The sequence below is a fragment of the Alexandromys fortis genome, unplaced genomic scaffold, assembly GCF_014885135.2.
Source record: "Alexandromys fortis isolate MF-2015 unplaced genomic scaffold, M_Fortis_MF-2015_v1.1 scaffold_165, whole genome shotgun sequence".
Taxonomy (NCBI): Eukaryota; Metazoa; Chordata; class Mammalia; order Rodentia; family Cricetidae; genus Alexandromys; species Alexandromys fortis.
Window position 1 is genome coordinate 1,990,953 of NW_026068038.1, and position 24,035 is coordinate 2,014,987.

Consider the following 24,035-nt stretch of genomic DNA (forward strand, 5'->3'; position numbering starts at 1 on the left):
GTACTGGGCAGCCATCCTAACATCCACATCCCTGTGTTAGAATACAGGAGGTCTCTCTTCCTTCAAACAGACCCTTCTTATATGTCCATCAAACAGGTCATCACTCCATGTAAGACTAGCAATGATGACTTGAGAAGATAGCTACCCTAACATCCACCTCCCTGGATTAGAATACAGGGGGGTCTCTCTTCCTTCAAACAGATCCTTCTTATATGTCCATCACGATAGGTCATCATTCCATCCATAATTAGAAATGACAGCTTGAGAAGTCATTTCATTACCCAAATTTCAGTTAAACAAAGTCATCACAACAAGACAGGTAACAGTCTCAGTCTTAGCTGGCAAGTACTGACTGGTACACTGCTGGACAGCCAGTAGGCAAGACACAGCTAACTGACACTTCTGCGCCTTCTGATCTTCTGACGCTACCTAGAAGTCAGCAGATTCCTAAACTATCACCAACCAGCAATATAGCCAAGGATTTGTATGTAGGAAGACACAATTCACCTTCACAGGATGAAAATCAATGACATCAACATGCATCAAATTCACAGGTGACACAAAGCCACAGCTGTCTGACTACAGATCAGGAGTCCTTTTTTTGTTTCTGTTGTTTCAAGACAGGGTTTCTCTGAAGCTTTGGAAACTGTCCTGGAACTAGTTCTTGTAGACCTCAAACTCACAGAGATCCACCTGCCTCCTGAGTGCTGGGATTAAAGGCAGGTAGGTGCCACCACCACCCAACAGACCAGAAGTCCTTTAAACAGAATCAGAGGAAACAAAATGTATGGGGAAATGCTCACAGGTATGTGAAAAGAGGAAAATGTGTATACAAGCAGACAGTCACAGGAAAGACAGGAAAAGAAAAACCAAGGAGTTCATAGCACTTATATCCCTTCTCTCCTGCTTCTTAAGAGTCCTCAGATGTGACAGGACCTTGCCCACAGGCAGGAGGCAACCAGGAAGCAGGAAGTGAGCCCCTCAGCTGCTCCAGCAGCATCCTGGACCGGTCCTGGGCATAAGCACTGGCAGCCACAGAGTGGAGCCAGTCAGGCCTTTCAGCAGCAGTGGTATCACAACAGATACCACAGAGTGAAGCAGTTAAAGACAAGGTAAGTTTTTGAGACGGTCTTACTTTATAACCCACAATGGCCTCAAACTCACAGTGATCCTTTAGCCTCAGTCTCTTGAGTAGTGAAGTTATAGGCACACACGTCTGGCTTTATTTTCTAATTTTTTGTTTTTCAGCTTTTATACAAAGAACAGACACTACTTTTAGAAAAAGAAGCTAAAGATCCAGTCTAAATATAGATGCCTTCCTACAAGGTACAAGCAGCTCAGAAAGGTACACACAGCTGTGCTTGCCTTCTACAGCCTCCATATACCCATTCCACAAACTAGGTCCCAGGGTACTACCCCAGGACTGTGGGATGGGTAGAGACACCTGATCAAGACCCCAGATGCCCTGTTTCTCACTGAGAAGATGACAACTTCAGGATAATCAAGTGGAGAGGATGAGACAGTGGTCAGGAAACCACCATGGAGCCGGGACCTAACTGGCAGGAAGAACTACCAAACCTAGGGATAGGCCTTTGGGCGTAAGGGTATGCGTCGAGCCAAGGCAACAGAAGCTGGCACTACTACCCAAACACAGTCTAGCCAACTACCAGCAATGCCTAAGCAGGAAAGAGTAACATCTGCTACATGCTTTCAAGTCAATGTAAAAAAAAAAAAAAAAAGAAAGAAAGAAAACTGATTTGTAAGCACTTTAACTAAAATAGTCATTTTGTGTCTCTAAACCAGAACAAGAAAATAGTTTAATAGTGAAAGCTATTTGCTGACTTAGGCAAATGAAAGCCAATGCTAACCAAAACCACTTTCCACACACAAAAAAATTCCTTTTAATGTTTTCTACCAGACAGATAGAGAAAATGGAGAGAAGGGAAGAGACTGCTCGACTGTGGCAGAGGCACAGGGAGGAATCCTCAAGGTGGTGGGAGAATGGGCTTCTTCCACATCCAGTGAGGTCGGCTAGGACACAGCTCTGAGAGCCTAGACACCCCACCACAAGCTATTCCCACATCCTGCACAGGAAGCTACTCAACACAGTCAGCAAAAGAGCCCTGTCTGCTGGAAGAACCCTGCTAGACACCAAAAGGAGGCTAGGAACTGTATAAACAGGCTCTTCCTGGTGACCAGGTATTAGTTTATGATGCTGAAACATGTCTCCACAGATGTAACTGAGGGCTGAGATGGTACACAGAAGATGTCCCTGAAAGTAATAACCTGCTTCTCATCACCATGCCCTTTCTGATATGGTATGAGGCAGGTCCAAGGGACCATCATTGCTGACTGGGACTGGCTACTGCCTAACCACTTACAGCTTCTGCCTTACTACACACCATTCCATTGGAGGTTTGCACAGTGAGTCCAGGTACTAGAGAGAGAGGAGGAGGAACAGGGTGTTAAACCTTATCATCCTCCTATAATCAAGAGCCATAGCTTACACTCATGCCGTTGGGGACCCTGAGCCATACACTGATTGTGCATGCAGCTAGAGGAAGCAGGTGGCATCTTCAACAGCTTGTAGCAACCTTAAGACTAAAGCTGCTAGCAGGGCGGTGGTGGCATACGCCTTTAATCCCAGCACTTGGGAGGCAGAGGCAGGCGGATCTCTGTGAGTTCGAGACCAGCCTGGTCTACAAGAGCTAGTTCCAGGACAGGCTCCAAAACCACAGAGAAACCCTGTCTCAAAAAAAAAAAAAAAAAAAAAAAAAAAAAAAAAAAAAAAGACTAAAGCTGCTGGCTCTCGGGAGCAGCTTAGAATGGGGCTCATCATAATCACAGAATCAGCTGCCACCAGCACTGTCAGAAGACATACACAGGCAGAAGGAACGCTGTGCAATCCGTGCCAGCCTCGGACTCAGGCTTTGGCTTCAGTGTCTCCTCTATGATATGTGGTGAGGGGCTGTCTGGCTAGGGGCACATGAGTGAAGGTGCCCACAGAGGCCTTGGCTGACTTGGAGCTTTCTACATAGACCAGGCTGGCATTGAACTCACAGAGACCTACCTGCCTTTGTCTCCTAACTGCTAGAATTAAAAGTGTGTACCACCACACTTAGCAATTATTTGTTTTTATTTTATTCATGTCTTTTGTCTTTGTGTTTATCTGTATACCACATGAGTGCAGGACCCAGGAGGCCAGACAGGATGTCAGATGCCCTGGAACTGGAATTACAGACCTTCTGTGAGTTGCCATTAGGTAATTGAACCCAGTTCCCAGGTCCTCTGGAAGAGCAGCCAGTGCTCTTAACTAATAAGCCATCTCTCCAGCCCCCAGGAGCCAAGTTTAAAGGCATAATGAACCCCAGTACAAGAAGCCCATTCCATCTAAAGTAAAGCACAAACCATTCCTCAGCTGTCCTCCTGGAACACCCAACAGGAAATCCCAGGATGTCTACACCCAGGCAGCAGCTGCCACCCTCAGCTCTGTGCCTCCAAGTGGAAGTTAGGTCCCCAATCCCACACCTAAGAGGCAGCAATGGGCACAAGTTGTGGGTGTTTATCCCAAGGACTGCTGATATTAAAAACATATTATACACAATATTGTTACAGTGAATATTCTGGCTAGGAATATGTTTCATTAACAAGTGGGAAAGGGTCTTGCTACCCTGCTCAGGCTAGCCCTAAGCTCCCAAACTCTTAGGCTCAAGCAAGCAATGTTCTTGCCTCAGGCTCCCTGGTGTGTGTGACCACAGGCGTGTATCTCTGAGTCTAGCTCAGAAGCATGTGTCCACTTTGGAGTTTTGTGTGATGAACTGGCCAAACACAGTAAACCCACTAAAAACTCAAGCCACAGCAAGAAGAATGCTAATGAGACTGCAGTGCAGCCTTAGAACACGGGCTCCACACCGCCAAAGCAATAGGCTTACCCAGTAACCAGCTCAAACTTACAAACACCGACAAGCTGAACAGCACTGAGGGCAACAGACACTGGCAAAACTACCGCCAGACAGACAAGGGATAGGTATCTCACCCTGTGCGTTGTGCCCAGAGAAGGGAGAAGGAACCCATGAGCTGATCTAGGGTGCAGCCTATTGGTAGAGTTTCAGTACAACTACACAAAGAGAACACCGCTACTTCCAAGAGAGATGCCCATACCCTACCTATCAACTGTGCCATGTTTCAGCACAGTTCTGAGAAACACAGGTATGGAGCTGGTTCCAAGACACTTTACATGCATAGTGAATGCCTAAAACACAAAAATAAAGGAAGATGGAAGCACTCCTGCTCAACATCCTGCCACGAGAAGCAAGCTCTGGTGACCCCACCAATTGGAAGTTTATTTGGAAGATCAAAAATGCTGTGAAGGGCTCTAAAATCCAAGTCTCCCAGCAGTTCAGCAGATGCTGATCTCCAATACACACTAGCAACAAAGGACCCCTTCAGTGACCACATCTCTCACCAGGATCTCCTGCCTCTGGCTTGGCTCTGATCTCAGTGATTGCTAAGTCTCTGGCATCCTGGCTGACCTGGGTGTAACTAGCTAACCTCTGTCACTCTCAAACAGCATCTTATGCAGAGTCAGAACCCACTCACTGTAGATATGAACATGGTGACTTGCTGTGCATTGGTCATTCAGACTTGTAACTGGACCAGGCAGTGGTGGCACACACATTTAACCCAGCACTCAGGAGGCAGAAGCAGGCAAATCTCCGTGGGCGGGTGGCCAGTCATACAAAGTGAGTTCCAGGACAGTTAAACAGAGAAAACCTATCTCAGAAAACAAAATAGATTCGTGACTGGCTTGTGTCAACTCTCCCCCTGGATACTGTGGTGTCACTTAAGAGTTTCTCTTTCCCTGTGTGTGAACAATAAACCATGGATTTGAAAGACGGTCGATTGCTTCTCTGTGACTCATACATTCAAGAAAACACAGCAACTAAAATTGCTGAGGGAAATCAAGCTGACCATGGGCTAAGAAGAGAAATGTGTGGGATGCCTAGCCAACCCAAGCATCCTTACTCTTCAGAAGCAATCCACAGGTCCTACAATATCTTCCTCACAAAATCCAAGAAGCAACCAGAGAAACAAAAATACACCCCTGGCAGAGCAAAAGCCTCTTAGAAATGACTAAGCTGGTCAAGAACCTCGGGTAGGAAGAGCAGGGAAGTATTATTAAGCAATACAAGGAAAGCACAGGCTGAAAAACAAAAGGGCACCAAGAAAAAAACAGAGATGGTTTGGGGGATGATTTTGGTTTGGTTGGTTGATTGTTTTTTTGAGACAGGATCTAACTAATTCTAGCTGATCTAGAACTCACAGAGATCCACCTGCCTCTGACTCCTGGGTGCTGAGATTAAAAATGTATGCGACCCAGAGAAACCCTGTCTCGAAAAACCAAAAAAAAAAAAAAAAAAAAGTATGCGACCATACCCCTCAAGAAAATGGAATTTTAAAAGTGAAATTTCAAAGTTAGGTGGTGGTGGTGCACACCTTTAATCCCAGCACTTGGGAGGCAGAGACAGGTGGATCTCTGTGAATTTGAGGCCAGCCTGGTCTACAGAGTGAATTCCAGGACAGGCACCAAAAGCTAGACAGAAAAACCCTGTCTCAAACAAATAAACAAAACAAAACAAAACAAAAAAAAAACAGTGAAACTTCAGAACAAGAAAATGACATTTCTGAACCAGTAGCCCACAGGAAGGCCTAGCAGCAGACTAGAGGCAACAAAATGCTGTCATCTCAATGACTCTGAAGATGAATTCATGGAGGTGTCCCAACAGCAGGTTAAATGCATGCAACTGCACCCCCTCAGGAAATAGACATAACAACTGGGATATGCTGATGAAGCCCCCAAATTTAGTAAAAGGCATAAATTCACAGCTCCAAAATGTTCAGAGAGTACCAACAGGCAAGCTTAGGAGAGCACACAGACACAGCAGAGCCATCAATACAAGATCCTGAGCCTAGCCAGAAGATGACACAGAAAACAGGGAGGTACAAAACAGCCAGCCGGCTCACTACTTTTCAATTTTCAAAGTACCGCAAGAAAAAAAAAAGCCATCAACCAAAAGTCCTGAACTCAGTAACAATATCGCTGATGACACAGGGAAAGCAAAGCTGTATGCCAGCACAAGCTAAAAGGATGCAGTACCAAGCTGGGCCTTCTAAGAAAAAAAAAAATCACATTTTTGCTATGTGAGCAAATGTGAAAGAATCTATATTCACTCACTCACTCACTCACTCACTCACTCACTCACTCACTCACTCAGGACGGGGTTTTGTCCTGTAGTCCAAGCTGGCCTTGAACTTGTGGTCTTCCTACTGCAGCCTTCCAAATGTTGGAATTATAAGTATGTGGCACCACTTCCTGCCTCTCCCTCCCTCTCTCCCTTCCTCCTCGTGTGTGTGTGTGTGTGTGTGTGTGTGTGTGTGTGTGTGTGTAAGGTGTAAGGGCCTTGTGCACACTAGGTAAGTACTCTGCCACACTGAGCTTCACTCCAGCATCTATCTTCATTTTGATTTAAAAAAGAAAAAAAATTCCTATTGAAGCAGACTACCACAATGCACTGTGAGGCTCAGGGCCTCTGTGGTTGGCATAGGAATACGCCCCCACCCCCACCCCCCGCCCGGACAAAGGTAGCCTCCACCACAGTGTGAAATACTGCACACTCAAAGTAGACTTGAGAGGTAAGACAGCACCAAGTTACCACAAGACCCACCATGAAACCTCACAATGTAAAAGAAGCAGGAGATAAAACCGAATTCCATGACTCTGTTAAATGAAGCCTTCAGAGAACACAAAACTAACCAATAACAGAAAAGTAGCAGAACAGAACAAAGAACAAGAGCAAAAAAGCCCAAGGAGGGCACAGGATGAAGGAGGAACACAGTGGAAAACAGCAAGGGAGTGGAAAATGGCCCCTTCTTTACCCTGCCAGAGGCTTGTGTCAAACTGGCTCACACAGCTGTCAAAATACATGGCAAAAGGCAGGCGGTAGTGGCACATGCCTTTAATCCCAGCACTTGGGAGGCAGAGACAGGTGGATTTCTGTGAGTTCAAGGCCAGCCTGGTCTACAGAGCAAGTTCTAGAACCGACTCTAAAGCTACAGAAAAACCCTGTCTCAAAAGAACCAAATCAAACTGACGACAACGACAAAAAAAAAAAAAAAAAAAAAAAAAAAAAAAAAAAAAAAAAAAAAAAAAAAAAAAAAAAAAAAAAAAAAAGGCAAAAGGAAAACTGTGCATTTCACCAGTGTAAGTTTTGCCTGTAATTTAATCACAGAGAAGTACTGGTGTGTAAATGGCCCTGCCCACCTCTGCGGCATCCTAGCACCAAGTTGCCTTCCCATCTCACTCTCCTGAGATTCCTTTCATTTCTAACAACGAACTAAAACAAATATCATTTTGTCTTCACATAACAAAAATAGCCACCAACTGATGCCACCTCTGCAAACTGCTAGGCTTACCTGTTTGTTTCCTTAGTACCAAAAGAGGAACACGGGTCAACTAACTCTGTGGTGATGATTCAAAACATCCCTGGAATGCAGAGCTGAGCACATGGCAGAAGTGAGCCAAATCATCCATCCTCCCTTCTTGGACCCTTGTTCTCTATCTCACATTCACATGACCCTGAAGGGGAAGACAGGGTAGTCAGAGCCTCCTCATCCACCCCTAGATGGCTCCTACTCTCTTTACAGGGCAGGCACCCACACTCAAACACACTCAGAAGATTGTCCTCCCAATGTGCTTTGCCTGCCGGCCTTTAGCACTCTGCATAGCACAGAAGCCTCTACCCCCATTTCAGAAAGCCTAGAGCTTGGCATACACGGGTGTACCACACCAACCTTCCCACAGCTGCCACTTGGCACCTTCAAATGTCCCTTCAATTTTAACCAAACAGCACCAAGAGACTGCCCAGCATCATTCTCACATGTCCAGAGTGATGGCAGAGGGGGTTGAGCCTCTGCTTCATAAACTTTTAAATCTTAACTGCAAATTGCAGAATGCCCTGTGACTGCACTGGGCACATCTAGGACTTCCCACCTGCATAAGCTTTAATGAGGCTCACTGTAGGTCAGTACAAGGCCTGAGGGCACACTAATTCCTTTGTAGGAACTCTACTGATACTTCCCTGTGGTTCTCAAACAATCAAGAATAATTCCATGGTTCTCCCTCCTGAGGACGAACCTGGCATCACTGGTTAGACTAAGAGAGAAGCAGGCTAGACACTAGAGTGACATGGCTCCTCCCTTTACTTCTAATCATTAGCAACTACAGCACCCAGCTTTGTTACAAGCCAGGGTTGCAGGAACACAGAAGGAACACAGTACACACAAGCCTTTCTCGGGACTAATAGTTACTCTGCAAAAATGAATTAAACTCCCCAGACTGCCACAGGAAAACAGTCCAATGCCTCACAGGGCCCTCACCATTCAATGTACCTAATCAGGATTCTATGGGTTCTACATGTTGGCAGTGAAGACAGCATGAAGCCCAGAACCATGGCACAGCATTTACCTGAGAGCTGTGCAGCCAGCACCAGAGAAAGAACAAGTCAAAGACCACCACACAAGACACAGAGGATGCAATTTCCTGGGAACAGCCCACAGTACATGAGAAAAACAGTTCTTGCCATGCCACGGAGCTGCATCAGGAACTGGCCACAGCACCAGCCCCTCCCTTCTCTCATTGGCTAGAACAGATGTTCCCTGGAGCCGTGGGGCAGGGAAGCCGGATGATCACCATTTCTGTGCTTCCGTGAGTGAGTATTTCAACAGACACACAAAGACGTGTATGCTCATACTGGGCAGAAAATCTCAAAGGATGTGATGGGAAGACTGGAATATGTGAGCCATTAAGTGGGCAATGGAACAGTTGCCCCTGTACAGGCTCATGGTGTGGACAAGTCAGAGAACAGCAGAAACTGCAAGAGAAGATGGTATGTAGAGACAGGCGTGCCATGCTGAGAACTGCGGGCCTGGCACAGGGGAGTCCACAGCACCTTCACAGGAGCCAGCCTGGTGGTGCACAGCTATATTCCTCGTCCTAGCAAGGCTCAGATAGGAGGACCATGAGTTCCAGGCAGGCAAGCCTGGGCTACAGGGTGAGACCCCATTTCAAAATAAGTAAATTAATTAATTAAAAATTTAACAACAACAAAAACAAAAAAGTCCCATACACCCTCAAAAACATGCAGAGAGCTGAGAAGCAAATCCAGATAGTGATGAGATGTGTGGTGACAGCAGTTCCACCTCAGGAGGAAGGACCACCATCCAACAGACAGTGCTGAGAAAGGGACTGGACGTACAGCATCAAGGAGCTTTGTCCCTCACACCAAATCAATTCCAGATGGGGTGATTCAACGGAAAGATACTCAACAAGTTCTCGCCAGATGACACTGGGAAGTACCCTCTCTTAAGCTGTGTCATGCTTAACACGCATGTGTCACATATGTATCTTTTATAGTAGATGTGTTCTATAGCAAATTTCTACTTAGGTCAATGCCATATGTGATATAACAAACCAAACTGTGTGGAAAAGTCAAAGCTAGGAAAACAAACACAACTCTTCCTAGAGTCAATGTCCTCAGAAGTCCAGTTACTTCCAGAACACGAAGACCCCTTTACTCCCTGGTAGGAAAGAATAGGGAACACAAAGAGATACCAACAATTGGTGACCAGAAAAAATGTGCAACATCACCTGGAGAGGACCCTGAGGATGGCTCTTCTCTCTGAATGGCAATGACCAAGGTCTGCTTTTGTACTGGTAGGTGTGGGGAAAGGAGCAAGCAGGTAGGCATACTCTGCTACCATTTTAAAGAACACAGACTACACATAAACATACTAATATTTTATTTATTTATTTTTGGGTGTTTTTTTTTCAAGACAGAGTTTCTCTGTGTAGCTTTGGAGCCTGTCCAGGCACTCACTCTGTAGACCAGGCTGGCCTAGAACTCACAGAGATCCACCTGCCTCTGCCTCCTAAGTGCTGGGATTAAAGGCGTTCGCCACCACTGCCCGGCTCTGTGACTGCTTTAAAGAGCACAGACTTAACACACACACACTATACTCTACTGCAGCTTTAAAGAGCACAAACTAACACACACACACACACACACACACACTACAGAGCCTGTCAGTACTCAGCAAGATGTATCACTGGAATGGTGCAGGTGACACTAATGGCAGGTAAATGGCCATGTTTATAAGGACAAGGTGAACAATTCAGTCATACTTGTATGGTAGGCACATGTGATGCTGACAGACTGCATAGAGTTAAAGGGATGGATGTAGGAGGAAGAAACATGTAAGTTTCTCCCAAAAGTTCTAGAAAGAACTGTTTTACAAAAGGGATTGGGTATCTGGGGAAAAGATAAAAACTATGTTTTTGGTTTTTTGAGGACTTTGTTTTGAGGCAGAGTCTTTGCCTCTAAAATGCTGACTGGAAAACACCATGACCAGCAAGCACTTTAAATGTAAAACTAACTAGCCCAAGCCCCAGGGAAAGAAAGGAGCAATATCTGGCCCTGGTGAGGGAACTCTTCATCCAGAGTCTTTTTATACCATTTTGGCCACTTGTCTCTGATTATATAACCTACTTAAACCTTAAAATCAAGAAACTACTTAAATTCCTACCAATAAAAAAGTATCTTAGCATGCTGATCAGTGGTGGCACATACCTTTAATCTCAGCACTCAGGAAGAAGAGGCAGGTGGATTTGTTTGTTAGTTTGAGGCCAGCCTGATCTATAGAGTGAGTTCCAGGACAGTCACAGCTGTTACACAAGAAGCACTGTCTCAAAAACAAACAAACAACAACAACAAAAAATCAAACATCTTAGCTGAAGAAATGAAAGGCCCAAAGGAAGTGACAGAAGGCTGGGTATATCTGAAGATGAGAGTAGACATCACGGGCACATGTTCAGGAGGGACAAAGAAGGATGGCTAGCTTTGTTTAGAAAGCCAATGAACATGCTTAAGAACCAAACACAAAAACAGTAGAGGTCAAAGGTGATGAAGGGGAAGAAGGGAGACAGGAAATAGCAAAGTTCAGACATCTGACCCTGCAATGTCCCTGAGGAAACAGAGGACAGACTCAAGTAGAGGTCTGAGGGAGAGAACAGAGATGTCAAGGACAAAATATCAAGAGAAAGCCTCTTAAAGGCTTGTACCTTAGTATCTGTGGCCACGGAGAGATAGGCAAGCTGGTTGGTGCAAGACCAGCTTACAGACACAGCACACTTAGGCGGCACCTTTAGCAGATTGCATGCCAATGTTCTGGAAACTGTGTATTGTAAGTGTGCTCTCAACCCAAAGGCAAGGTAAATATGGCACACAGGACTGAGGCACAATGGACAGAATGGAACTTCAGCAAATATGGCTTCAGAAAAGCAGCAAGACTTGGCATTTGCTGGCTACCTACACACACAATGCCACCATGCTATGTATAAGACCCTGTCCTATTGTGACAGCTTCCAGGTTCTGATGTTCTAGCACACAGCTTATGGGGCTCAAGTGGTGACCAAGGTGGCCATGGACTGACTACTGTGAAAGCAACAGCTTTAGAGTTCAACGTGGGGGAAATGCAGTCACTTCAGAGCCACACAGCCACACCATTCCATGGCAGCAAGCGAACCTGCCATGACTCTAAGACCTGACTAGGCTTCTGCTTACTGTTGGAGATAATGCCACTTAGAAGGCTATTAAAACAGAGTTTGAGGGTGTCTAAAAGCCCACATCATGCACTTCACTATGAACAGGACAAATGCTTTGGCCATGCACTGAAGTACTCCCACCTAGGTAGAAACACAAGGAGCAATGTGTACAGACAGTGGACTCAGGAGAGAAAATCCGGCTGCCCTGGAGAAAAAAAAATAGCATCTCAGTCCCAGGTCCCTTGAAGACACAACCTACTCTAGCTCTTTAGAATGCCGGGGGCTTTTGGCAGCAGTGTGAAGGGTTCAGGGTTATAAGAGAAACCAAGTGAAGCCATCTGCTCCTCACATGATATCCACAGGACAAACTGCCCCAATCCCTGACCTTTGAACTGCAACGACTTGCAAGAGCTTACCACAGACAAGTGGCCAAGCAGAAGTGTAGCCTGGCCAGGCGTTGGTGGCGCACGCCTTTAATCCCAGCACTCGGGAGGCAGAGGCAGGCGGATCTCTGGGAGTTCGAGGCCAGCCTGGTCTACAAGAGCTAGTGCCAGGATAGGCTCCAAAGCTACAGAGAAACCCTGTCTCGAAAAAACTAAAAAAAAAAAAAAAAAAAAAAAAAAAAAAAAGAAGTGTAGCCTGTCTCAGACAAGAGTTTATTAACAATTTTATCTGTAGTCTATGGACACTGCTGTCTGCACAAGGCAAACGCTAGGATATACACGGCCAAAACCAGGTGGACAGCTCTGCAACTGTACAGACATGTTCCAGAAAGCAAGACCAGGACCTCAATACACACCACATGCAGCACACTATTTCAGACCTCCTTATAGTGCTATTTTGTTTATGATCTAACAAATAAAGCTTGCCTGAAGATCAGAGTGCAAAGCTAACCATACTAGTCAGTCATACAGGCCAGGCACTGGTGGCACACACCTTTAACCTCAATAGCTACACTAGTTAGCCAAAGAGGCCGGGTGGTGGTGGTGCACACCTTTAATACCAGCACTAGAGAAGAATATAAGGCAAGAATGAGACAGGAACTCACTCTCTTTTCAGTCTGAAGACTTCATAGAGGTAAGAGCTCTTTAGTGATTGGCTGCTTTGCTTCTTTTATCTTTTCAGTTTGAACCCCAGTATCTGTCTCTGGGTTTTTATTACTCATGCTACACCTCCTTTAAGAGAAAAACTCCCTATGAAGTAGTTCTGGCTTCCAGAACAGACACCAGGGTCACAACCGTAATAGGACAGACCCACAGCCAACTCCACCTGCCATTGTAACCATAGTGCCCAGAGGGCCTGACAGCTATGTAGCACTGTCCAGCAGTCTCCCAGGTGGCAGTCCACCCCAAGAATGAAGTCCCTTGGAATGGCATGTGATAACAGAGTGCCAAGGAGCATGTATTAATGTTGGGCATTCAAGAGTTTACCTTGAAAGACCTCAACTAAGCATCAACCCAAAAAAACCCTCAGCCACATGATAAATGAATATTACTCAGCCAATTAAAAAAGGGCAGCCAGGCAGTGATGATGCACGCTTTTAATCCCAACACTCGTGAGGCAGGTGGATCTCTGTGAGTTTGAGGTCAGCCTGGTCTACAAGAGCTAGTTCCAGGATAGGCTCCAAAGCTACAGAGAAACCCTGTCTCAAGAGAAAAAAAAAAAAAAGGCAAAGTGGTGTGCAAACTCTCACAAGAGAAGCCTAAAAGCATGCCAAGTGAAAGAAATTCATCATAAAAGGGCAAGTATTTGTGATTTCATTTACATGACATGATCACAGAAGACAAATCCATAGAGACAGAAATTTGATCATGAGTGTCTGTCTGTTGAGGGACCAGTAGGAAGAATGGGAGTGATGGCTCAGAGGTGTCTTTCAAGAATGATCAGATGATCTGAAGTTCAACCATGTTATGACCACAGAGCACTGCACAACACCCTTAACCAGCACAACTCAGAGTAAATGTTCTCTTGCACCAGCTCCCTATCACCAACTTGAACAAGTGTACAAGTCCACCCAGGGCAGTCGAACGCCAGCTCCTCTTTCCTCAGCCTCCTGAGTACTGAGATCGAGAACCTCATTTACCCAGTCAAAGGTCTTGATTTAACCTGCTTCCAAAACCAAGGCTTTTTATTTAAATAAAATGTAAACACTGTTCTCACTATAGAACCCTATGACCATGTCTAGGGGATAGAAAACATAGGCAGCATTCAGGAAATTAAGCCCTGCAGCCCCTCATCCTCCCATACTAGTGTGCATGATACAGCAAATGGTTTTCTGAAGTAAGTCATGCCTATTTAATGCCATTCACAGCTGGGCTTGGTGCATACCTATCTTCTCAACTCTCAGTAGGCTGAGGCAGGAGGATAGCAACTCCCAGCCCAGAGTGAGCAATAAAGTGAAATGCTGGTCTTTAAAATCAATAGCCAGGCAGTGGTGGCGCATGCCTTTAACCCCAGCACTCGGGAGGCAGAGGCAGGCGGATCTTTGTGAGTTCGAGGCCAGCCTGGTCTACAAGAGCTAGTTCCTGGACAGGCTCCAAAGCTACAAAGAAACCCTGTCTCGAAAAAACAAAAAACAAAAAACAAAACAAAAAAAATCAATAAACCACGCCTTTAATCTCCTAGATTACTCAGAACATTGTGTATTTTTAAATAAAATGAAAAGTGAGGGCTTAGAGAAGTGAATACAAATAATGAGTTTTTTCAGAAAGTTAAGAGAAATAAAAATATAAATCAAAGACATCCAAAAGCAACCCACATCTTCATTTCTGAGAGCAGAGCCTCGAGAGCAAGTGTGACACTTACGGAGGAGGCAAGGGCTGCCTTCTCCTGATGACACGGAGGCCCAGGTCCAGTCCAGTCCAGTGCTAACCAGGTACTCAGCTGGACATCACCCTCCAAAGATTCCCCCCTCCAAGCACACCATCAGCTTTCAATTGCAGAGCTGCAAGTGAGCCCAAAGTCCAGTTAAGGGAGCTAAAGTCCCTTTGGGAGTGACTTCTAAGACCCAGGGAGAAGAAAAAGAAAAATGTCTGTTTGGACCTGGGCAAACATGACCCAGCCTTCATTGCTAAGTCTTGACCCTGTTCCCAGGGTCAAGCAGTGTCCCTAAATTTACAAAAAGGACCCCAACTCTGTCAGGCCCACATAACTCCTGAAACAGCTGTGATGCCCAAGGCAAGACAGATACTTAAGCCAGACAATGCGCACCTCTGTGAAATGCACTGGAAGCCAGCATGGTCGGGAAGGCTATGTTGATGGCACAGCTGCCAGCTGCCCTGTCACCTCTGGAGTACTTTAGCCCGCACAGGAGACAAAGGCTGAGGTTACACAGCTGGTGACCAGTGCCCACACCCTGTGGCACTAGATTAACCCCTTCATCTCTCAAAGGACTTTTGCCTGAGACAAATACTATCTTAAACAAGACACTCTAAGGGCAGGCTGGAGTGGGGTGAAGCTCGGGGGGCAGAGCACCTGCCTGGTATGCACAAGGTTCTAGGTCCCATCCCCAACATTGTAGGTGGGAGAGGACCCAAGACATGTGTTCTAGACACTTCTACTCTGAATTGACTGCCCTACTAAACCCAGTGTCACCATCTCCGACCTAAGAGTGGTACCCCTGGATGCACTGTGAGCTTCACTCACAGCTGTCTGGCTGCAGCAAGTACATGGCAAGTGCATGATCTTGAGCAAAACTAATTGCAGGGGAGGAGATGACAGCAACCTAGCCTCCCCAGCTGGGGAGCTGAAATTGCCTTGGGCCCTGCCTTTCTTGTGACAGCTGCCCAGCACACAATAGGGAAGTGAGGTGGGAAACTGTATGGGGAGGGGCAAAAACAAAACAGAAAAACCAGTCTCAGAGATAAATGTCACTGAAAAGGTAAGACACCATAGAAGCCCATCCAGTAACCACAACCACTTCTTAGAGGAAGACATTAAAAAGGAGAAGCCACAATCCAAGGTTCAAAGAGAGCTGAAAGAAAACAAAAAAAAGCCTGCTTTCCTAACCACCCCATCTTGTTCACCTTGGGCAGGGGAAGCCTATTAAGAGTTTTAACTTAAAAAAAAATTTTTTTTAAAGGCTGCAGAGAAGCTGGGCAGAAGGCCCAACTGTGGCCTCCTACTGCCAAGGACACAGTGTGGTACCTCAATGGTCCCCTGGCACTGAAAAGCCTTTCTCTTACAGCAAATATGGGCTCCCGGATCCAGGGCTGCCTTCAAAGGTTCAAATGCCCATCCACAACTATAGGCTAAGAGAGCGCAGGAGAATGAGTTCCTTCTGCTTGTCACCATGGCCTCCAAAAACCTGGCCTTCAGCTTCCATAAGAAGCAGGTGCTGCACCAATCCTCAAACATTTGGGCCAAAGCTGGCATTTCTGAACAGTCAGGCTGCCTGCCCTCGCTGTCCAGCAAGCTGACTTATCAATAACTAAGGCCGGATCCCACCTCAGTGGGTTTAGGCTCTCCCTGACAGCGGGTCAGTAGTGGCAACTAACATACAGAGGCGCCGTGGCTGCAAAGCCCCTGTCAATGGCCAGGCTCTCCAGACAGACCTGCTCACTAGCGTGCACAACCCACCCGAACACACACGCGCGCGCACACACGTTCGCATACATCGTACCCCTGCCATGCACGCGCGCGCCCTCCTGACGGCCCGGGGGCACCTGTGCCAGGAAGGCAGGGGCAGGGCCCTCTTGTGCCAAGGTTCCAGAGTCTTCTCCGAAACACCAGATCTGGTCAGAGCAAGTCGGACACATCGCTGAACTCTTATCTGTCACCTAAGAGACCGGGTGACAGGACAAAGGCCTTATCGCGTCTCCAGCGTGGGCTGTGACACAGAGCACACAAAGGGGCCGCGCACTGACGCCGGCCACCGGGTCCCTAGTGGGTCTCTGCTTGCCGGCCAGGGAAGGACCCCAGGCGCTCTGCCCCCATCGCACGCGCGCGCTCACCTTGTGGCAGGTCGAGCAGGTGGGCAGAGCGCCGCCGGGACCGGGCGCGCTCTTGCCGCCGCCGCCGCCGCCACCACCACCACCGCCACCGCCGCCGTTGAGGCTGCTCTGGATCTGCGTGAGCTCCTGGCGCAGCACCTGCTTCTGATGGAAGCTGAAGGCCGGGTGGTTGGAGGCCATGGTGAAGAGCAGAAGGAACTCATCGCCCGTGCGTCCCTCGTTGAGCTGCAGCCCGTAGTTGTGGATGATGGAGTCAGTGTGCGTGAGCGTGCGGTACAACACGCCCGCCGCCTCGCGCTGCTCCGAGCCCAGCAGCGCCAGCGACACCAGCAGCTTGCTCCGCACCACCTCGTCCGTCAGGTTGGTGAGGCTGCCAAGGTCCGCCGGGTTGTTGGCCTTAATCTCCGAGTCGCGCAGGGAATGGTAGTCCTTGCGTGCCAGGTCCTCCAGGCACGAGCCGAGGAAGCGCAGCTCGAGAGGGATGCACAGGTCCAGCAGGCCACACAGGAACTCTACGCGCTGCGGCGACGGCAGCTCGGAGAACCAGCGGTACACGCCGTCCCTCTGCAACGGGCAGCGCTTCTCCACCATGCTGCCGCCCGCGCCGCGCCCGCCGCCGGGCCCGGGAGCCGCGCGCGGGCGGCCAGGGGGCGCGCAGGGCCGCGGCCGGGCGCCGGGACCGGGCGAGGCCGCGCGCGCGCGGGCCGGGCGCGNGGGCGCGCGCGGGCCGGGGGAGCCGCCCGCCAGGGGCCCCGCGGCGGCCGGAGCCGGGGCCGCGGCCGGGGCGGCTGGGGGCGGCGAGCGGCCTCGGGGCCGCCGCTCACGGGGAGGCGCCCTGCCCGCGCCCGTCCCCAGCGGCGGCCGGTGCGCGGCAGCGGCGGCGGCCGCTCCTCGTCGTCGTCGTCGTCGCCCGGGAGGCGGCCGCCCCCATCTCCCCGCGCGCCGCAGGGTCTGTCAGTGCGGGCCGCCCCCCGACGGAGCCGCCCCGGCCATGCCGCCTCCTGCGCTTGCGCCCAGGCCGGCCGTTACCCGCTGCGAGGCTGGGCGCGGCGCCCGGACGGGCCTGGCGTGGCGGAGTGATCCAGCCGGACCCGCGGACGGATCGCGGCCCGGGCCGTCGGAGCTGAGCAGAGCGCGCTCGCGAGCACGGGCGGCCGCGGCCAGCGGAGTGGGCGGGGTGGCCGCCTCTCGCGACAGCCCGGGCTGGCCGGACCCGCCCCCCCACGCCGATTGGCCCGGCCGCCTGTCCTGCGCCCGGACTCGGCCCATCAGCTTCTCAGGATTGGTCGAAGCTGAGGCCCCGCCTTGGAGAGGGACTGTCGATCACCCCGGGACCACCTTCACTTGCCCCCCCGACCACCGGTGCTAGCCGATTGGTCTGCGGGAATCGGAGTGACGGAAAACCCGGGATGGAATTTTGGGCGCTTTTGTTCCCTCAGATTAGCCCGGAGCCTTGTTTTTGGGAAAAGACGGGCGTTGGGCCTTCGTGCTTTATTCACGAACGTGATAGCCAGGAGGTGGCGGTGGGCCTAGAAGAACCTGGCGCCGGGTTTCCCGCTGTCTGCCCGAGTCAAGCTGTGTGACCTTGGGCGTCGGTATTTCTCCCTAAGCCCCTAGGCGCCTCCCCGGGAAGACGCGAGTAATAATACCCTCCCTGGGGGCTTCTGAGAAGGTGGTGAGCTCGCAGTGGGCGAGCACCTGCATTTTTGAGGCGGCAGGCCCGCTTAGGGCGAAGGTGATGGGAAGAGCAAGCCTTCTCCCCAACATCTGTCAGCAAGGTCTGTCAGCCAACCAGTCAGCCCGCCCTGCCAGCGGGAAACCTCGGGCCCTGGAGCCGAGAAATGCAAACCCGCGGGCAGGGGCAGAGCTCAAGGACTGCCACAACCCAGGCTTTTGATAGGCGCCGGGATGCAGTTGGGAGAGGGGGAGGCGGACACCCAACCCCTTGCAGTGAATGGGATGCAGGGCCCACCTTGTGCAGACAGAGAAACTGAGACACCCCACTCCCGTTCCTGGATGGCGATCTCTGATGTCCTAGGTCCCTTCCTGGCACAGGGTATCGGGGACCTGGGGTCAAGCAGAGCCCCGCTGCAGAGTCTGCAGCCAAGTCTGTGAAGCCAGTAAATAGATCCATTTCGTCTGGTCCAAGGTGCTGAAAACTCTAGGCAGAACATTCTTGGCCTTGCATCTCCCACCTTGAGTGGACATTGCCTGCCAAGAGCCGGTAAACTGTTCCCCGGCCCTACCAAGCCCCTTAGGCGCATTTCTCTGACTACCCCATGTGCTGGAGGCATAGGGGGAAGTACGGTTCCTGGAGAGTCCACTGTCCCCTACCTGGTTTCCTAGGGCAGACTACTGAATGAATCATAGTTCTCTGTAGTTGCTGAGAAGACATCCACCCCTAAGTCTGAGAGCCAGGAAGCAAAGAAGCCTAACCTGGAAGACAGCACACCCCCTACTTGCTGCAGGAATGCCCCAGAAACCATTGGCACCTGGTGCCTTGCCCCACCTCTGACTGGCTATGAGACCTGGGCCACCTACTTAACCCTTCTGAGCCTCAATTTCCTCATCTGTAAAGGCAGCCTAGAGCCCAGCCTGGAAGGGGCCACTGGAGGTCATGGGTGTTACCCAAAGCTCTTTCTAGCTGGAAAGCAGGGCCTGGAACCATAGAAGGCCCTGGATGGATGGAGTTCTTCTAGTTCAATCTTCCTTCTTGCTGTGTGGTGTGTTAATTAAGGCCATGCTGGGTTGAATAACACCCCCCCAAGGGTTAATGTCCACCTAGAGCCTGTAAATGTGGCCTTATTTAGAAATAGGGTCTCTGCAGATACAATAATTGCCAGAATCAAGAGACACTGTGCCATATTAAGGCTAGGTCCCAGATTCAATGAGAATATCCTAATAGAAAAGCCGTGTCTTCCTGGGCAGGCCAGATCCTCTCCTGTGCCTTCTTGGGGACGTTGGCCACCACACCTTGACTCTAGATCAAGGCCTCCAAGGGAGGAGGATGTAGCTTATGGCTGGGGTCGGGGCAACTACAGGAAACCAGGAGATTATTTCCCCCTTTGCTTCAGCTATAGGACCAGCCCTCATTTTGAGATTGGGGCTTTAGAAATGAGTAAGACCCAAGCCCACACACCCAGGCTTTAGAGGTCTCTGCTCCCTAGCCTCCCTTCTCATGGTTCCCAGCCTCAGCTCAGTCCTGGGCACACCATCCTGGGAGGAAATAGCCAATGTCCATGCCACTGTTGCTGTCCCTACTCCAGGCCTCATATTGCAAAGCTCTGGGTGTCTGTGGCAGGTCCCAGGTCCCAGGGCTCAAGGCTCCTTCCTCGGCACAGCCAGGCTGTGGACTCCTGAACTCTCCACTCTATGTTTACCTAGGTTCAAGGGCTTGCAGACTTCCTTACATCTTTTCCTCACTGCGCCTGTCTGTCTCCTTCCAAAGAACTAGAGAACTGAATATTGGGGGCTCCTAGGGCATGCTGGGAACTAACCCCAGGGCTCAGGATGAGCCAGAAGGGCTGCTGAGTGTCTGTGGAAGCAGCACAGGGGAAGGCTTGCAGGGAACAGAGATTGCTGTAAATTGACTGTCATTCAGGTCCCAAACCCCCAAGCCTGGAGACGCAGGTGTGGGGGTGCTGCTGGTGCATATGGACCCTGAAACCATCCAAATGCAATCTGATCTAGGGTAGCTTGGACTGCCTGCCTGTATGTATGTTTGTTCCAAAATGGCTTCCTTTGGAACTACTGGAGCTGGACTTAGAGATGGTTGTGAGCCACCATGTAGGTGTTAGGAACCGAACCCAGGTCCTCAATAGCACCAAATGCCTTAACTTCTGAGCCATCTCTCCAGCTCCTACTGATACGATTCTTATGTCAGACCTAGCTTCCTAACACCACCACCTCAGCATTGGGTCCTAATGCTGCCATCCAAATCACAGTTCCCAGATGTGAAACAGTCCAGACACCAGTCTGGCAGGGCAGCTTATTCATGTTGGAAGTGGAATCTGGCATGTCAGTCACCTACTGATGGCACCCTTCCCAGGGAAGAATCGTAGGCACTACTCATTGACTCAGTGTTTTGCCAGCCCAAGGCAGCAAGCCTGTCTTCTGTATGCTATGTCTACCGCTGAGATCACCTGGAGCCATAAGCAGGTGTCTGCCCCCAGAACTTCTGGACCTGGCAGTTGCACAGGCAAGGTTTGCCCAGAGAAGAACTGTTCTCCCAAATGTCTAGTACAAGGTCAGATGTCCTGTTTTCCCCATGGAAACAGGAAAAACATCTGGACTCCTATTTAAAGTGGAGAGTCCTTCCAGGTGTGGTGGCACACACCTGTCACCCTACAGCTCAGGCCGCTGAGGCAGAAGGATCAAAACATCAACACCAGCCAGAGATACAGGAGCCTAAAGCCAATGAGAGGCTCAATGGCTAACAGAGTACCATTGTATTCACTCCTACAGGGAGATGGGAGGGAGGTGGAGATCAGAATCTCCCAGAGGAGCCGGGCAGTGGTGGCACACGCCTTTAATCCCAGCACTCGGGAGGCAGAGGCAGGCGGATCTCTGTGAGTTCGAGGCCAGCCTGGTCTACAGAGCTAGTGCCAGGACAGGCTCCAAAGCCACAGAGAAACCCTGTCTCGAAAAACCAAAAAAAAAAAAAAAAAAAAAAAAGAATCTCCCAGAGGCTCAAGGACCAGCTGGCCTGAATATGTAGCACTACAGAAACATCAGAAACATCAAGAGACCCTGTCTTAAAAACAATGGAGCTAGCAAGGTAGTTCAGTAGGTAGAGACACCTGCTGCCAAGCCTGACAACCCAAGTTCACTACCCAGAACCCAAATATAGAGAGCCTACTTCTGCCAGTGGTCCTCCACTTCTACACGTGTGCCATGGTGCTTGTAGCCACCCTCCCAGACACACGCACACGTGCATGCATGCACGCGCACACACACAATGGAAGCACTCCTGGGGTGTGGTGTTTCTGCTTCCAGGTCCCTAGGGGGTTTTTCTTTTTCTCTTTTCTTCTTTCTTTTTTTTTCAGTCATCTCTTACAAGAAACTTATTTTAAAAGAGAAACATGTTTTTTATATATTCAATATTTTGAAACAAACCAAAATGAAATTATAAAATCATCTTGTACATACATTTTCACATTATCATAAACTGTTAACTCTGGGTTAACAGGCAGAAAAAAAACGCTGGTAAAATGCTGAAACCAAACCAAGGCGCTGACATTTCCGTTACGCTTAGCTGTTTGAATATACAAATTTTACTTTGTCCTTAATCTTAAAAGTTTGACTTTGTCTTGGTGGCCTTGTAAATGAGCATGATTAGAGAATTATGAATGAAATAGTTTTTTTAAACAATTTACCATATACTTTTAAAAAGAGAAATCAAAATTGTTTTTCCCTCTCTAGGGTCTTTTCCACATGAAAAACCCTTTGTTGGGTAGAGTGGCTCCCACGTGTTATCTCAGCGTTTAGGATTCTCAGGTAAGAGGATTACTAGCCTGGGCTACATAGAGAGTTCACTGTCAGCTCAGAATTCATGGTTTAAAAAGTCAAAAAGCACAACTAAAATTATTGAAATTTCAAAAATGCATACCACTTGGCAAAGGCACTCTTTTATTCCAGAAGGGGAAACTAAGTCCTGGCATGGTAGGTCCCTGAGCTGAGGTCACATGGTCCATGGCTTCAGGGGTCTCTCATGCCTTCTGCTGCTTAGGTCTGTGTGTGTGTGTGTGTGTGTGTGTGTGTGTGTGTGCGCGCGCTCCTTCCAGGTTTGTGTGGTATTTCCTATATACCACAACAGTGTGCTTTAATGCCAATGCCTACCTCACCTCCCTCGCAGGGTGTTGGGTTCTGCTTGTTTTCGCCCTTTCAATGAGACATTAGGGAAATGTCAAAACACCCCAAAGTAGGGAGAGGTGCAGCAACTCCTCACTCCCCTAGTCCTGATTTCATCCAAGATAGATTTGCTTATACTTTTGTATAATAAAAACGTTTCAACACTTCTATAATATGTATGGATATATATGTGCTTATAGAGGATACACTTTTTTTTTTTTTTTTTAGTTTTTCAAGACAGGGTTTCTCTGTAGTTTTGGAGCCTGTCCTGGAACTAGCTCTTGTAGACCAGGCTGGCCTCGAACTCTCAGAGATCTGCCTGCCTCTGCCTCCCGAGTGCTGGGATTAAAGGCCTGTGCCACCACCGTCCAGCTTAGAGGATACACTTTTAAGGATTTTTTTTTTTTTTTTTTAGCTATGTGAGGAGGTATGTGCCTGCAAGTGAGGGTGTTCACAGAAGTCAGAGGTTTCAGATCTCCTGAGCTGGAGCTATAGGAGGTTGTGAGCTGTCCTACTACATGGGTGCTGAGAACCAAACACAGGTTCTCTGGAAGATCAGTAAGGACTCTTAACCACTAGTTCCTATATAGATATACATATATAATTTTATTTATTTGTCTTTTCACTGTGTAGCCCTGGCTATCCTGGAACTCTCTCTCTGTAGACCTGGCTGGCCTCAAACTCACAGAGATCTGCCTGTCTTTGCCTCCTACGTACTGGGATCAAAGGTGTGTGCCACCACCATCAATACATATTTTTTTAAATTGGCTCCCTGGCATGTCTCCAAACCAGTGCTGCTGTTGTCAATGGTGGTACAAGGGCAGCATAGAGCTTTGCTGTACCTTGACCTATTGGACAAGTCTCACAATTCAGGGGACTCAAGTCCATGCTAAGGGAGATACTGAGGACAGTTTTACCAGCCTTGGACTTTGGCTCCTCTGGGTTGGGCTGGGGTTCATAAAAAGATCACATTCCAGAAAAACAGGAAAGATAAAGGAATTGACCGGCTTCCTCATGCCACCCAGTCAAGCCTTTCTGCCTCCATTGCTGTTCTGATAGAAGTCTCAGGAGACACACTCAGACTACACTAGTTGAGTGAGAGAGTAGACATCTAAAATACTCAAGGCAAGACAGGTGTGGTTTTACACATTTGTAATCCTAGCACTTGCAAGGCTGAGGCAGGAGGATTGAGTTTGAGGCCAGTCTGGAGTACCTGGCAAATTCAAGGCCAGCTTGAGCAGCACAGGGAGACCCTGCACAGAAAATAAAGTGCAGGACAGGTGAGATGTCTCAGTGGGTAAAGGCCTTGCTGGTGCAAGCCAGCCACCTGAGTTTGACATAAAAGTGAAAGACCCAACCCCACAAAATTGCTAATCTCCACATAGCCGCACTATGGAAGGCCCTCACTGCCCTACAATTATAAATTTTAAAGTAAAATCTTTTTTTAGGCTAACCCCAAATTCACTATATAACCTCAAAATGGCCCTGGACTTCTGGTCTACCTCTATCTTCTAAGGGACAGCATTACTGCTATGTGCCACTGTGCCCAATTTATGAGATACTGAGGTTGGGTT

General features: G+C 48.8%; 1 protein-coding gene across 3 annotated transcripts in view; it reads right to left on the minus strand.

Moving 5' to 3' along the window:
- Zcchc14 (zinc finger CCHC-type containing 14) overlaps window positions 1–17,279 on the minus strand; it is a 56,033-nt gene extending 38,754 nt beyond the window's left edge. For 2 of the 3 annotated variants that reach the window (XR_007595866.1, XM_050165237.1), the window contains exon 1: window positions 16,612–17,278. Coding sequence is in view for 2 of the 3 variants with exons in the window: in XM_050165237.1 (XP_050021194.1) it covers window positions 16,612–17,202 (591 nt within the window). In the remaining variant the exon portion in view is untranslated. Of the gene's footprint in view, window positions 1–16,611 lie in introns of all 3 variants that reach the window. The other variant, XM_050165238.1, reaches the window with a different exon arrangement.
- Between the last annotated feature and the right edge of the window lie 6,756 nt (window positions 17,280–24,035).